This window comes from Macrosteles quadrilineatus, unplaced genomic scaffold, assembly GCF_028750875.1.
Source record: "Macrosteles quadrilineatus isolate MER2022 unplaced genomic scaffold, UCM_ALF_1.0 Scaffold_7__1_contigs__length_78375512, whole genome shotgun sequence".
Taxonomy (NCBI): Eukaryota; Metazoa; Arthropoda; class Insecta; order Hemiptera; family Cicadellidae; genus Macrosteles; species Macrosteles quadrilineatus.
In genome coordinates this window covers 52,274,597-52,291,150 of record NW_026542600.1, presented here as the reverse complement: position 1 = coordinate 52,291,150, position 16,554 = coordinate 52,274,597, and the positions used below count along the sequence as shown (strand labels likewise).

Below are 16,554 nucleotides of genomic sequence, written 5' to 3'. Positions count from 1 at the left end.
TTGAGGGTAAATAAGAAAACCCAATTTTTACCCCATAAACCTCGTTCCCATTGTTCAGAACAAAAATGCTTGTACCGACAATGTTGCTCTGATGTCTTATATGGTGCTATCCTGGTCGTCATAACCACGAAAGATAACCGTGCTTGTATCTATTGAAAATAAGTTTGAGGAACTTAAGATACCAGTTGCAAACGTCAGTATGTATGAAAGGTGTTCTTGCACTACATTGTTCGTGCTTTAAGATTGGTGTTGCCTGTTCTGCAATATGCAAGGTTTTAGGTTTGTAAAGGGGAATCCTGCTTGAACACCAACTTAGACAAAATCAGTAAAGATGGAACTGTTGCTAAGAATAATAAAATTTTTAATGAGTCGTCTGAGAATAATTATTGTGATGATGAAATTGTAAAGAGAGATACGGTACTACGGAAATTGTAGAAAAATAGCTTTAGTTTAAGTACTTCATTTTAATATGTAATGTAAGGTTTTATAAAAATACAATTGTTTTAATTTTTAATAAATGTAAAAAAATAACTTAAATAATTATTTCAGAAAAATACATATCAATTTGAATTAATAGATTTGCATGAAAACACGTTGAAAGATTATTCACACCACCTTAAAAGTTGACATTTTTGCTAAAATGTTATTATTAGTGCAAAACCGTTGACTGTAAATTCTTAAAGGATTTACAGTCAACGGTAAAACTTAATCCATCCCCTTTTAGCGAACATCCCATATAGGAGATAAGCTATTACCGAAGGTCTTATGGTAAAACATAGACCCGAAACCGATTTACGCTTTCATTTCGATGCCCCCAGAAGCCTAAAGCACCATCCACTCAAAATATGATATATATGTTTATATACATTTATATAATATAATATATCCATGTTATATACGTGTCCGTAAACATGATAACTCGAGTAATTTTGGTTCAATTTTAACGAAACCAGCATAATCGGTCCATGGAACAGGGTTTTATGTGGTAAAAATGTTTAATCTTTGACCCTCAAAAAGTTTCCCAATTTTTCTCTAGAGCATTTTAAAGAGCTTAAAGAAAACAAATAATTTAGTATATTAACGGGTTTTGTAAGTGTATTAGTTACGATTAACATTCAAAAATTGTAAATTTAAAATTCCATGTATTCTTAAGGAGAATAGTGTAAAATGATTTTGTTTGTTTGTTTATAGATATGTCTTAGTAAAACTTGTAAAATTTATTTGTTTTTACTAGGCTATTAATATTTTACTATAAACACACTTTATTAGCCTCCTTGTAGCAGCAAACCTAGGTAATCGTTAAACGCAATGCTATTGTAGATTTATTTGAAAATCGGGCAAATGAAAATTCGCTTAGTCTGCAGGTTTGCTGTGACGGGGGTATTTAATATTTTGTCTTACTCCTTGTGATCCTTCCCTCTTATATAGTAAAGAATTACAGTCATTTTCAATAATCCCCTTTTATATAAAGCATGGAGGTAACTAATTTTATCACTTTATTTTACTTAAAAGTTTAAATATCGTAAAAAGTAATAATATTACGAAACACCCTGTATAGAGTGGTTTAATACACTTAAAACTAGTCCCAATCGATTAAAAATAACTAAAACCATCGAAAACCACACCTCACTCGACCTTAAACGTAAAAACAAAATTATTCAGGAACAAAGGGCCCTTCGGAACAAAAAGGGCCCCAAAAAGGGCCTTAGGACGCCCAAAATTTTGGGGACTCATCGGATCTTCATTTCTCATATTATTAGTAACTCACAGGTGAAATTTCATGAATGTACAAATTTTGTTGTTTATATGGAGTGTTTTTGTATTATTTTACCTGTACTATTAGGAACTGTAGGTAAGTTAGGCCCTACCGCCAAATCACAACCTAATTCATGATAGGTACCTATTGGGTATTAACGTAGCCTAAGGTTCATCACACAGTTAAGAGAGTTTCTCTTTTTTGTGACCCACTTATATAGGAAGACTTTGATTTACACTATATAAATATTCCGGCAGTGCTAACTTATGTAAAAGAAAACTGTATTAGTTGAATTTTTTTAAGCGCACACATAGGCCTATTCACACACCAAACTACATCTGACCGTTGCACTCATTTCAGTCAGTGCTCACCCCAATATTTGTCCGTTTAAGTGACTGAGGGATTACTTTTGCCACTACCTAGGTCAAAATTTTCAATTTTCAGATTTAGATTTAACTTTAACAAGGCTACTCAAAAGAAGCAAAGACCATCAAAATATAAAATTGAATTCACTAACAATTTTATATGTGTACCTAGTTGTAGGCTATCCTGGGTGTTGATCAGGAAAATGAAAATATACAAATTCTAGTGCTAATACTAATCTCTTATTATACAGAGGCAGTACCGGTATGCAAGAACACTAGGATCGTGGTGTAATGGAAATATATGTTGTTGCTACTATAATCAAGAATTGGCTTCGCCCAGCAAAGTTTAGGATTGATGCAAGGTAAATTTATTGTGTTATTTATAATTTAGGTTAAAGAAAAGATTGCTCATCTAACTACCTAATGTAGAACTTAAATTTTATTATAATTAACAGAGTAGGCCTACATCTAACTACTGTGATGTTTTCTTTTCCAATTGTGAATTTTCAGTCACAGGCTGTGCAAATGAGCAAAACTTAATTTGCGGTTCAATCCATCTCTTTTAGCGAATTTTTCCCTATAGGGATGTAGCTATTACCGTAGGTGGCACGGTAAGACCTAGACCCGGGACCGATTTACTTTTTCATTTTGATGTCCCCAGAGGCCAAAAACACTATTCGTTCAAATTTTTATATATGTATATATATATATATATATATATACATATATATATATATACGTCCGTGAACGCGATAACTTGAGTAATTTTTGTCCGATTTTGATGAAATTTGGTTTAAAGGTGTAAAGCGGGATAAACTTGAATGACTTCGCGAACCAGCACGATCGGACCATGGAAACGGGGCTTTACAGGGGGTTTTATGGGGTAAAAATTGGGTTTTCTCACTTTTGACCCTCAAAACACAAAATTTCCCAATTTCTCTTTAGACCTTTTTAAAGACCTTAAAAAAACAAATAATTTAGTATGTAAAAGTATTTTTGTTCAATTATTAGTAACGGAGAAAATTTAAAAAATTGTAAATTTAAAATTCCCATGTTATTCTTATGGAGAATATTGTCAAATGTTGTAGTTTGCTTGTTTATGAATATATTTTGATCAAACTTGGCAAATTTATTTATTTTGTACTAAGCTATCAATATTTTACTCAAAAACACACTTTATTAGTTTCCTTGTAGCAGCAAACCTAGGTACTCATTAAACCTAATGTTATTAAAATATATTTAACTGAAAATCAATTCAGACAAATGGAAATTCGCTTAGTCGGCAGGTTTGCTGCGGCGGGGTATTTTCTTTATTGTCAAGAACTCAATGCCTTATCGACCAATTTAATTATAAATCATAATAATAATAATAATAAATCTTTATTTGTCGTAAAAATACAATAAAGTAAAGTAGGTACAGTTATAGTAAAAAAATAGGTCTTAAAAGTGTCTAACCAAGGGGTCTCCAACCTACAGCCTGCGGGCTACATCCGGCCTCGTGCAGTTTTATTCCAGCCAGCAGAAAGCCAGCATACGTTTTTGAAAATTATTATTTTTTATAGCAAACACCAATGATATTCTCCCACAATTGCGTAAACACGTGTGGTCAGGTGGTCTCAGCTATACCGTGATCATCTCCCGTGATCTCGCCAAGACTCATGAGCATATTATACTGCAGTCTCGACGGTTCCGTGATTGTCTTTTGCAATCCCAGCAACACCCGTCATTGTTGACCGTGATTTCCTTGAGGTGTAAAAAGAGAACGTTGTCAATGAATGCAGGCTCAGCCATGGGATATTTATTTACCTCGCGGCTCATACCATAATTAAGAGCAATCAACTGTCTTTTCCCCATTCAACAAAATTTGTGTACAATTCCCTGTCTCCAAGTTGGCAGGCTAACCTATTTAAATAGGAACATAGCTAATTTTTTCTCAATAGGCCCAGGGGAATATTAGCAGTAGTCAAGTAGCGGCAGATTAATTTAAATATATATATTTTAAATTGATCCTAATTGGCAGAATTACAAATTGAAATCTTAAACTAGCTGACATTTTATGTGTCAAATTATATAGCCTATTCTCACTAAAAAATCATTGCACTTTTTGTCAAAGATTTAGCTTAGAATGCGATTACTTCTTAATTGCACATCTTTCGTTAGAATTAGAGGCATTTATAATTTTATTTTATGAACAGAACTATATTTTAGATTATTAAAAAATGGAAACTGATGTAGTTTACTTGTTTATGGATAGATTTTGATAAAATTTGGCAAACTTATTTACTTTATCCTATACTATTGACGCATGCTCAAAAAAACTTTTTAGGCCTACCTTCTCCATAGCAGCAAACCTAAGCTCTTGTTAAATCTTATCTTCATTCGATTTCTATCTTATATATATTTTTTATTTATCAGCAAGTTATGTTAGCTTATGACAGTTTAATTTTATAATAGAATGCTCTCATTTTGTCCGTAGTAAGCCTTAATTTGATTTTTTCACTATCAGCAAGTTTGGTTAATTAGGTTAGGTTATGACAGTTTAATTTTATAATAGAATATTCTCATTTTGTCCGTATCACAAAAAAACCTTTACCTTGTGACAAACGACAACTACAATCGCATCGATAGTAGATGATGTTGTGATTCGATAGAGTAACGAACAATTAACGTTAGTCACTAAATCGGTGGCGTTTTTAGACGAAAAAGTGCTCACCGAGGAAAAAAAGGTTGGAGACCCCTTGTCTAACATATTATATTTTATCTATAGCTGTCTTAGAAAATAACTCTGTTGAACCTCTTTTACAGGAACAATAGAAAAATCAAGAAGGCCATTTGGGAGATGAAGAAGACCAGAATATTTTTTTTTTTTAATTGTACACATCTTGTTTATATTTGTGTTTAAATAATTTGTAATTAAACTTATTTTATCATACAAACAAAATTTTTTCTTTAAAATGTTTTCCTTGAATGCAATTTTGTTTTAAACAAATATGTTTTGTGATACTTTTATTAAAGTTTTGTCAAATAAGAAATATATATATATTTACATTTTTGGGTAACCCAAGAACTTTTACAAACTACCTATAACTTCAGAATAATAAGTCAAATCAACGTAAGAACAGTATAGAGGTCTGAACTGCTATTATTTTAATCGCCATGAAATTTGAAAAATGCAACCTAATTCTTTTAAACATATTTTACCAATAAATTTATGAGACATTTATTTGATATTCAATTTAATATTTATTTAATGTCAAATTAAGTGAGGTTGAACCTAAATTGACCATTTATTTGATATCAAATGCAGGCCCGTTTTTGACCCTGTTAGCGCCCTAGGCACAACCTAATAGTAGCGCCCCTTTGCAATATATATATATAAGGGTGTCCACCGACCGGGAAATCCGGGAATCATGCGGGAATTTTATGAACCGGGAATTATGTGTGAATTTTGTATTTCTACCTGGAGTTTTCAAATTACCGTGATCGTGCATGACAACAGTTTCCGTGACCGCGGGAGACGATAATATGTCTACACTCGGCAGCAAAATATTCAGAATATTACCACGATCACGGAAGACGATGATAATGTCCACACGACCGCGCGAAACAGCAAGAATTGTACCGCGATCGCGGAAGACGATGATGATCTCCACACAACTGCGGAACATGATTAACATTTTGCTGCAATCGCGGGAGACGATTACCATGTATACACGACCGCGGGAGATGGTTACGATGTCTACAGGACCGCGGGAGATACAATAATGATTTACACGGCCGCGAGGGACGATCGGAATTATGCCACGATCGCGCAAGACAATGATAATGTCCACATGACCGCGGGAAAAAATCAGAATTTTGCCTCATTCACGGAAGACGACGATCTCCATATGTCCACAGGGGATGATTACAATTATTCCACAATCGCAGGAGATGATTACGATGTCTACAGGACCGCGGGAGATACAATAATGATTTCTACACGGCCGCGAGGGAAGATCAGAATATTGCCGTGATCACGGAAGACGATGATAATGGTCACACGATCATGGGTAAAGTTCAGTACTTTTTACCTAATTTGCGGAAGAGGATGATGATCTCCACAAGACCGAGGGAGATTACTACCATTTTGTCACGACCGCGGGGGACGATATAATGATGTCTACACGGCCGCGAGGGATTATCAGAAGTTTACCACAATCGCATGCAAACCACCAATTTTTTTTTATTTTCCAAATTTTTGGCGCCCCCCAAAAAAGCCAATTGCCTCGCGCCCTAGGCACGTGCCTACCGTGCCTATTCGGTAAATCGGCCCTGATCAAATGAATGTTCGCGAATATCAATTTAATATTCGAATGTCAAAAATGTTATATCAATATTTATCACCATCATATTTAAAATGTGAATGTAAATTCAATCAGATTCTCTTTATCATATTTTACCAACAAATTTATGAATGTCAAATTTGATGTTTATTTTATATCCAATTTGAATATTCATTTGATGTAAAATTGAGTGACGTTTGATCCTAAATTGAACGTTTATTTGATATCAAATGAATGTTCGTGAATATCAATTTGATATTCAAATGTAAAAAATTTGATAGCTATTTGATATCAAATAAATATTCGGTGCTATGTGGGTCACCAATGGGTTGCATTTCTTAGATTAGGTGTTACGAGACTTGACTGTAGCTGCAATTGGCCACAGCCAAGTCCAGAGCTCACTGGACTTAACTTACAATATAGAGCACTGTCATTTCCCTGTTCCAATAGCTCCACATAATATGTAGCATAAAAAACTCACCTTACCTGTCTTTAGAAAGGTTCTGTAGACCCTTTAACTGTCTTTCCCCATAGTCATTGCTTATTCAGTCAAAACAATATTTCTTTTTTTTATAATTTCAATTGCACATCTTTCACATTATTTTGGATCAAACTGTAAACAGTAATTCCTAAACAAAAAGTAGGAAACAGTAAATTGTTGATACATTTTTATGCACTATAGCTTTTTTCCTATAATACGTATTTAGCTTTTAAAACAAAAAATACAAAACATTTTCTTATGTTTACGCGTAGTTTTAATTGCCATGTATTGCATTAATCTATTTCCATCAGGTATTACACAATATAACAAAAACAATAAAAGAAAACAAGCTTTAAGCTGTCAAAAACGTTAGTCTGCATTATTGCACATTAAGAGAATTTTATTAATTATTGTTATTATTGTTTATTAAATAAGTGAGTTTACATTTTAAAAATAGATATAAATGCTAATTATAGTTTGGCTCAAAAAGTTCAAATGAAAATGCTTATCTATACTGATATACATTCTTCTAATTGAACTAACCTTCATTATTAGTCTTAATTTAACTCACAGAAACCCTGGAGAAAGCTGAAAAGGAGATTAAAAGGTAAAAAAACAATAAACACTGATACAAAAAATTAATAATTATTATTTATTAAACGACTTACTATATAGACCACTATCTAGAGTAGTGAAAGTGCTAGGTTTCAAATGAACAACAAAGGCTAGACTTATTCGTGTAAAGTAACACTATTAGGTTATGCAGGATGTTCTGACTGACATAAATTATATAAAGAACATCAGAACGTAAAAAAAGATAAGGGTCAGTGTGTCTATATTTGAGGTAACACTGGCTAAATTGTACTGAGAAAACGCAAGAATAACTGAGACAATAATAACGTACAAACATACACACACACTTTCACTCACACACGCAAGGGGCGAACATCTGATATCACAGAAACGTATGGCGTAGGGGAGTACGAGCCAATGTGAGAGATCTATTTGACACAGACCAAGCTTTTGTCAACATTCAACAAAACAACCACTTTTAGAAACATTTTTGAAATAATTCAATTTAATTTGACTGCATTGTTTATTTCTTATTCCATTTTTATCCATTCTGAACCAATAACCTTACAAGTAATATCTTGCAAAATTTTTTTTTATGAGTTAAGTATATATATATATTTATATATATATATAAATATATATAATATATTTAATGAGTATATATATATATTTCAATATATTATATTTCAATATTTATAGTACATAATGAGCAACAAGTAAGTTGACAAAAGCCTAATCGCTTGTCTTGTACAAAGTATAACAAAAACCAACGAAAACATTGGCTTTACAAACCCTTGCAAAAACAGTTAACAAAGTAAATGAACTGGACAAGCTAGGTGCAGGCTACACGAAAAGCGTTCACTACTACATCGAACACACAAACACGGAACGCACTGGTCGCTGGGAGCGCACTTCATGGTCCCGATAATAATACAGTACATTGTAATGTCCAGTCCGGCACACTTTGAAACTTTCGATCCAGTTACAAACTAAACCATCAATTTGACAAAATAAATACTATTTGTGAGGGCTAAATACGCAGTGGTATAATATTACAAAACAACTCTAAGTTACTCTTGAAATTATTGGTAAAATTGTGGAAAAAATATAACAGATTTTCGGCGAGATTTATCAAATACACAAGTCGCTCAATTTTCTGTTTAACAAACATTAAAGAAATTTCTGAGAAAACATTCAATCGATAATTTCATATTTGGTGAAGTCAACTCTCTAATCATCGAGACGATTAACTCTGACAAATCAACAAGTAAATCAATTAAACATATTGGTAAACAAATATTGATACAAACATACAAAATGCCCCGAACATAACACAATCTTAACTAACGAATAGGATGAGACAGTCGTCTTATACTGCCAATTGTAAGTCTGTCATAAAGACACTGATAACTTAACACTTAACTCGAGGCGGCGACGTGACGTTTGAATTAAATGAACGTTCTATTGTACACAGTCTATTTGAAAACATTCAGCAAGACGAACGAGTCAACTACTGTGTTTTCAGCTCTGCTTGACACGTTTCCTCGGAGGCCCGATGGGTGGGATGTTTTGTGTGGCAAGTGCTCGAAACGCTTCCGCTATCAGGTGGGGGTGGGAGGTTACCATAGACTTGAACCCGATGGTGTCCATGACGTCTGTGGCATGGCTACAACAGACACAGAAACTTGTGAAAAAGGTGATATCAAATAACATTAAGGTCATAATAAAGGAATATTGTTGCCTTGACTTTACACTATCAAGGTATACTACACATATAAACATATGCTTTGAATTTCAGGAAGTTGTAAAGACCAACTACTATTGAATATATTTTGACCATCAATGGACTTGCAGGTCTGAGGTAGTGCATTTAAATATACTTGTAAGATAATATATCCAATTTTAATTATTTAATTTTGAATGACCCATGGTTTGTCTGGTTCAGATGCTTAATTCTCTCGGGAACCTGTCATATTCTGCTCGAGTATCTGACCAACTATACTCATCCCTCAGTTACAGAGGAGTGTGACGGTCGGTAGGGAACGTGTTAACACATTAGCTACCAACCATACTCATCCCTCAGTTACAGAGGAGTGTGACGGTCGGTGGGGAACGTGTTAACACATTAGCTACCAACTATACTCATCCCTCAGTTACAGAGTAGTGTGATGGTCGGTAGGGAACGTGTTAACACATTAGCTACCAACTATACTCATCCCTCAGTTACAGAGGAGTGTGACGGTCGGTGGGGAACGTGTTAACACATTAGCTACCAACCATACTCATCCCTCAGTTACAGAGGAGTGTGACGGTCGGTGGGGAACGTGTTAACACATTAGCTACCAACTATACTCATCCCTCAGTTACAGAGGAGTGTGACGGTCGGTAGGGAACGTGTTAACACATTAGCTACCAACCATACTCATCCCTCAGTTACAGAGGAGTGTGACGGTCGGTGGGGAACGTGTTAACACATTAGCTACCAACTATACTCATCCCTCAGTTACAGAGTAGTGTGATGGTCGGTAGGGAACGTGTTAACACATTAGCTACCAACTATACTCATCCCTCAGTTACAGAGGAGTGTGACGGTCGGTGGGGAACGTGTTAACACATTAGCTACCAACTATACTCATCCCTCAGTTACAGAGTAGTGTGATGGTCGGTAGGGAACGTGTTAACACATTAGCTACCAACTATACTCATCCCTCAGTTACAGAGGAGTGTGACGGTCGGTGGGGAACGTGTTAACACATTAGCTACCAACTATACTCATCCCTCAGTTACAGAGTAGTGTGATGGTCGGTAGGGAACGTGTTAACACATTAGCTACCGACTATACTCACGCTTCAGTTACATAGGAGTGTGACGGTCGGTAGGGAACGTGTTAATACAATAACTTAGGCTTTAATATTTTAAGTTAGTTTTCTATTTTAGTGCACTAAGGCCAGCTTCCAGTCCCTGCTACTTCCCAACATGACCCTTGCTACGAACGCTCTCCCGAACAAAGATTCATCTCTTGCACAAAATTAAAAATTTTAACCCAAGGAATTTTCTTGTCAGGTGTGTATTGGAAATTCACCTTGGAATACATTTCCTGAGGCTAGTTGACCAAATAGACGACTAACTATTTTAAAATGAAAGACAAGCCTGCTCAAATTGTCAACTTTGCAGTCAGTTAAAATCCCTGGTTCTCTGGATTACTGAGATCATTAAGTAAATGGGTCAGCAGTATTCAGTCCAATGCAAAGCCAAAAGAATTTATAGCAAGAGGAATGGGGCATATCCTAATATCACTCATCCAGTCTTTTGACCTGCAGTGAAACTCAAATCACAACCACTAATTTGGACCTAAACCAATTGAAGCACAAGTTTACTCACGTGTTGATGAAGTCGATGGCCTGTGCCTTGAGTTGGTCGGCGCTGTGCAGGTCCGCCAATATCAAGATGTCAGCAGCGTTGTCGATTGACAGATTTGTGCACAAGGCCTCCTCACACATTACTTTCAGTCTCTCAAGAGCATACTGTCAAAACACACCGGTGGTTTATTGGTCAACAGCTAAGTAACTTTACGATTTGTTTACTAGGAGTATAGCTAACAATATATGTAATGTGAGTGTTTCCAAATGTTTACCATCATCTTTGTAGTAACAGTGAAAAAATCCATTGATAAACGAGACTATAGAATCATTTTCATAATGAAATAATGCGCTGTGCCTGTTTTTTCATAGTGGAAATTGTTTTCATATCTGCGGACTTGAGCCCTTAAAAGATGTCTTCACTCATAAACCACTAAATAGATACTTGTGTGTGTTGTAGCAATGCCAATTAGCCTTGCAAGCACTTTGAAGTTGATTAATACGATTGGATTGGCTGGATGAATTCAACAATTATTCAAGTTGATTGTGGACATCAAATTAGCAGGTAAACTTCCAGTTCAATTTTTTAAAATAATTTTTAAGATTACATTTAACTCTTGTCTTGTTGTGATTGGAATTAATACTGGAAGATCTTACCTAATAGGCTAATGCCAAACTATAGAACCAAGTACCTTATCTGCCGCTGCAAGTAGATCGTCGGCCATTTTCTCCAAGTTAGTAGCTTTTCCAGTGTAGATGAAACGGAGCATTTCTCTCAAGACTTCATGATCTACGTCAGTGATCGCAACGCGGTTGTGCTTTCGTTCCTCCATCTCATGTTCGAACATGGCAGAAAAGACAGGGCTACGAGCTATAAAACAAAGAATTGTTCAACTATAACAGAGATGACTATAGCTACAAAATTAACAGTAATTTTACCATCATAGTAATTGCTAGAAGTGGTTAAATTAGAAAGCCAATTACGAGTCATAAGTAAAGTATGATAACTTAAGTAGGCCTAGTTCTTTTTGTTGCTTGTATGTTATTACTGACAATATCAGTGCATTCACAGAATAACTAAAATCAGTTTCAAGTAATTTCAACATCAGAGGTAGCCTACTAGCCCTGTTTGAGCTGACAGAGAGCTATTTCCTTTATTTTAAGTATTAATAGCTGTTCAATGCCCAGTGTCACAGAAATTTTCAACTTTTAGGCTAAGTTAGTTATTACCTTCACCCAATTACTCCAATCTTAAAAACTGTTTTGATCAACAAGTAACTAAGACTTACACCATCACAACTGCTTTTAGGGGAAACGGTCAAAACTCCAAATATTTTAGTGGATATAACTCGGGTCAAAACTGTCTTTTTCAGTTTTTTTATTGATGAATAATTTCTAGATTTATGTTCAAGACACTAGGCTAGCAATACACCCAGATTATAAACAAACTCTGATATTTTGACTTATGATTTTACGATTACGTTTATTCTTACCTGCCAAGATTGCTTTATGGGCCTGAAACTCTCGACCACCGACAGACAAGGTGACATCGCTGAACTTCTGAATCTCGAACAAGAGGCCGAGGTCATCGGCCAACCGGCATTCGGGCACTTTGAACTGGACTGCGTTTGATTGTCCAGAAATATTCACACTGTCGGCTACCACACTCACCTTGGAGCAAAAGATGTATTTGAAATATAATCTTAAATCTTTTAATGATGTAAGATAAACAGGTACACAAATCGATCATAATTCATAATTCATATTTTGTCTCAAAAATCCTGTAAATTCGAGTGAATCTGTAGTTTGAGAAACAGTGCAGAGCTTAATTACATTAACAGTATTTTTAGGGTTTCTCCATATCTATAATTTTGCACAAAACCAGTATATATTACCTAACAGTGCCTTGCAATGTTTTTATTACTGATTTACAATCTTTGAACACAAATCAAGCGATCCAATTACCTCACAAAAGATGGTCAATTTGTCGTCGGGCAACAATCCATTAGCCTCATCCAGAAGAAAATCTCTCCTTATGAACTTCTTGAATCCCCAGTCTTTTCCTTGTACGAATCTGTAGGCTCTTTGGCTTTCTGAAAACAGAAAACGCACGATAAGTAACAAAAGTTCAGAATATGGCCTATACAAAAATTTGACTAATAGGCATTAACTTCAAGCGTGGACATATATTGCACTGTGGTTTTGGTAATATTTCAAGATATTCCCGCACTACTGAGTGACTTTATGTTTGTCCGAACATTTACACTGAATTTTAGAACGAGTCATGATGGTAAATGTGAATGTGAATCAAGAGCTCAGCCTTTTACGCCAACACACTCTCCGAACGTATACCGCCAAAAACATTGCCAAAATGGCATAAAACGAACAACACTGTTCAGGTTTGGACAGTCTTAGGTTAGCGGGAAAATGGTAAACACAATAGAAAATTCAATTAATATTGCCTCCTTTAACTCATCCAAAAATGGAGCAAAGGCGAGCACAAATTATAGCAAATCTGACTATACGGAGTATAAACGAGCACACAATTTGACGCTTACAAGATAAAGAGGCGTACATACGTCTTGCAAGAGACGAATTGTCCCTACCTTAGCTTACCTAAAATCGGCAATAGTGTGCTGTTTATTTACAAACCATATATAGTTAGTTATCTTTTGTTATTCTGTGTAGCCTATACTAGTGCCGTAAATTATAATAGACTATTCTATATAGACTATATTGTCGTAGAATCTAAATCAGCTTTTAAACTTTGGTAGTGTCTAGTGGTTTTACTAATACAGTAGAGTCCCGCAAACTCGGCACTCGATAACCTGGCAGTCTGGATAACTCAGTCATCACCTGGCTCAGAAAATTAGTGATTTTTTGAGTCCGAGTTAATCATGGACTCAAGCCAGCTTAAGTCAAATTGTTCAAAACTGGTACTAAGGATTTGTTGTACTATATCTGATGACTTAATACTGACTTGTAATATAAAAAAAGGCGGTTAAAAAGCTTAAAATCTGTATTGTTCTCATGTTTAACCCTAGTTTCCGATAACCCGGCATTTCACAAACTCAGCACCCTTCCAGTCCACATTACGCCCAGTTTGCGGGACTCTACTGAATGCGATTTTTGTTTGATAACTAATATGATATTTTAGCAACTTTTAATTGAAAATATTAAAATTTATAGCTTTGATTGGGGTTGAATAGTCTTTTTTACAAATATTTGGTTTATCCTTTGACATTATTATCTGGTCTATTCTAGTTACCAATGTGGGAAAATATGCTAATTTTTATTGAGTAGCAAATTTTCACTGTAGAGGATATTGTGGCAAGCATTGTCTATTCAATATAGATTAAAATACAAATTTGTTACAGTATCAAAAACATATTTTAGATTTTTTACAAAAGAAAACATATCATTGGTTTGATGTTTACTAAACCAAGAAACTGGTAATAGATATCAGATTACAGAAAAAACAAAACAGTGATAAGCAACAGTCAATAAAAAGGAAGACTTCTCCCCCATTATCAGGATGAGTATGAATATTTCAACATTGTTTGGATCAACAATGGCTATCTATAACCATAATGGGAATTAAATGGTTCTACTGTCCTTCACCTAATGTGTTTGCAAGCAATTACTACACCTACTAATATCTTGTTTTATAATATTGTGTGTTTTGCACACTGCTTGTTGAAAACATATGGGATACAGTCTACATTTATCATTGAAAAAATTAATTAATGGAAATCGTGATCCATGGATATCCAGAATCTCACGCAACTAAACAAGAACAGCTTAGAAGGGTGTCACAGAAAACTTCATTAGAAAATGTTTAACGATTCAACGAGATATGCAAAAGAAAAATTTTTGGGTTGTAAAAATTAAATAAGAATGCTGTAAGCTGTTTTGTTAGAGATGCAATGGAGAGGTGTAACAACATTTACTGGTAGGCCTACAGAGGACATTGATTATGACTTTGTTGACTGTCTGATAAACCGTCAGTGATGCCAGGACCAATGTGAGGCCTATCACTTCTTTGGTTTCATAGCCTATCACACCACCAAGTACATACTAGGGAAGAATATATATTTAATATCTAGTGTTTTTTCCACTTAATAAGCAAAACATAACACTTTTGTCCTGGTAACTTACCCATAGCCTTAGTTTCTTCTCGCTTTGCGTTGAGAATGGAAAATTTGAACTTAGCGCGCACTTCTGACTTATTACAGGAAACCAGCAGTAGGTAGAGCGACAAGTAGTCTTTACTTTCTTCATCCAAGCCTTTTGGATTAACTCTGAGGCACCTGGAACAAGGATAGAGGAGTTTTGAAAATGTTAAAATTAAAAACCATTCTTCTAATTTAACACATTAAAAATAAGGTTTGAATCCTTTGTCAAATGTTTTGATCAATAAAACTTTGCTTTATCATATGCAGCACAAATTATGCTTTATCATATGCAGCACAAATTACACTTTATCATATTGCAGCACTTTTCATTACGTGTTGCGGGGCTGAAGTAATTCTTTGCCTTTAATAAATACCAGATGATTATTATTTAAACTAATAAAGTGTTCAAGTAATTTTGAATTTGAATTCCTCCTTGTTTATGAGAAATATCTGATCCAACAAACTCTCATTCAACAACCAAAACAGACCAAAAACAGCTGAATAATCTATCAAAACAAAATTGAAGCTATTATGAGCTATATAAAGACAGCATAGACCCTACAATTCCATTTTGTGATTTAGTTAACTAAGGGTAAAAACACAGTGGAGCCGGGCAGGTCGCATACTCGCATATACGCTGGTCCCCGCATTACGGCTGGTTACCTGGAGGGTAGCTGGGACATACACACAGTGGCGCTCAGTACAATAGCTTGTTAGCTGCCGATACTAATATGATCACTTATAATATTAGTAACATAGGATAAACTTAAGTGTATTATTCATTTCATCATTCAATGATTAATCCAGTAGGCCTAACTTTAAACTTTAGTATAAAGTGAATTTAAGTGCAAGTTCACAACCTTTTATACAATATCAGTAAACACCCTGTATGTTTGAATCCTAGTTCATTAGCTATTTCATTCTGCAACTTGTTGAGTACGTGACGGTTGTGGTGGTCCGGATGGGCTTGGCTCCACAAAGGCACACGGATAAAAACCTCTTATATCAATTTGTCTACGTCCATTATTTTATTTCATGTAAGCAAAACAACAACCATATAAATCAACTAAAACAAACAACACTCTGTATACAAAGGATGCACAGTGAAAGATCTTGCGTGGAACTTGCAAACTCGAGAACACGTGGCGACGTGGCTGTCAAGTTCTGATTTTTGCGCATGCCCCAGTCGAGCCTTCCCCGCTTGCAGCTCCCAAACAATCGACTTGGCAATTCTTCTAGCTTGCCGCCTAGCTTACTGCTACCATGTCGGCTACCTACTAGGTGCAACTGTGTGTACCCATAACAACGTGTGCTTTAATTCTACATCGCATTAAGCGAGTAAGCGACCGGCCAGGCTACCAGCTACCTGCCCTGCTCCACTGTGTTTTTACCCTAAGATAACTGTGTAATAGACTTAGGCCTATAACAAAAAATATAAATCATACAAAACCCAATACGTAATTTTTAACTTCACTTATACAAACTTGACATTGTGTCAAAATAACCTTAAGGCCTAATAA

The 16,554-nt window shown here is 35.1% G+C and overlaps 1 protein-coding gene across 4 annotated transcripts in view; it reads right to left on the bottom strand.

Moving 5' to 3' along the window:
* Positions 1–7,556: 7,556 nt before the first annotated feature.
* Positions 7,557–16,554, bottom strand: part of LOC128998316 (protein roadkill-like) — an 85,557-nt gene continuing 76,559 nt past the window's right edge. For all 4 annotated transcript variants that reach the window (XM_054424405.1, XM_054424406.1, XM_054424404.1 and 1 more), the window contains 6 exons: positions 15,018–15,169; positions 12,825–12,952; positions 12,353–12,530; positions 11,552–11,730; positions 10,882–11,024; positions 7,557–9,166 (listed from right to left, as the gene is read on the bottom strand). In XM_054424405.1, the coding sequence (XP_054280380.1) occupies positions 9,022–9,166; positions 10,882–11,024; positions 11,552–11,730; positions 12,353–12,530; positions 12,825–12,952; positions 15,018–15,169 (925 nt within the window). In that variant the 3' untranslated portion in view covers positions 7,557–9,021. The remainder of the gene's footprint in view (positions 9,167–10,881; positions 11,025–11,551; positions 11,731–12,352; positions 12,531–12,824; positions 12,953–15,017; positions 15,170–16,554) is intronic.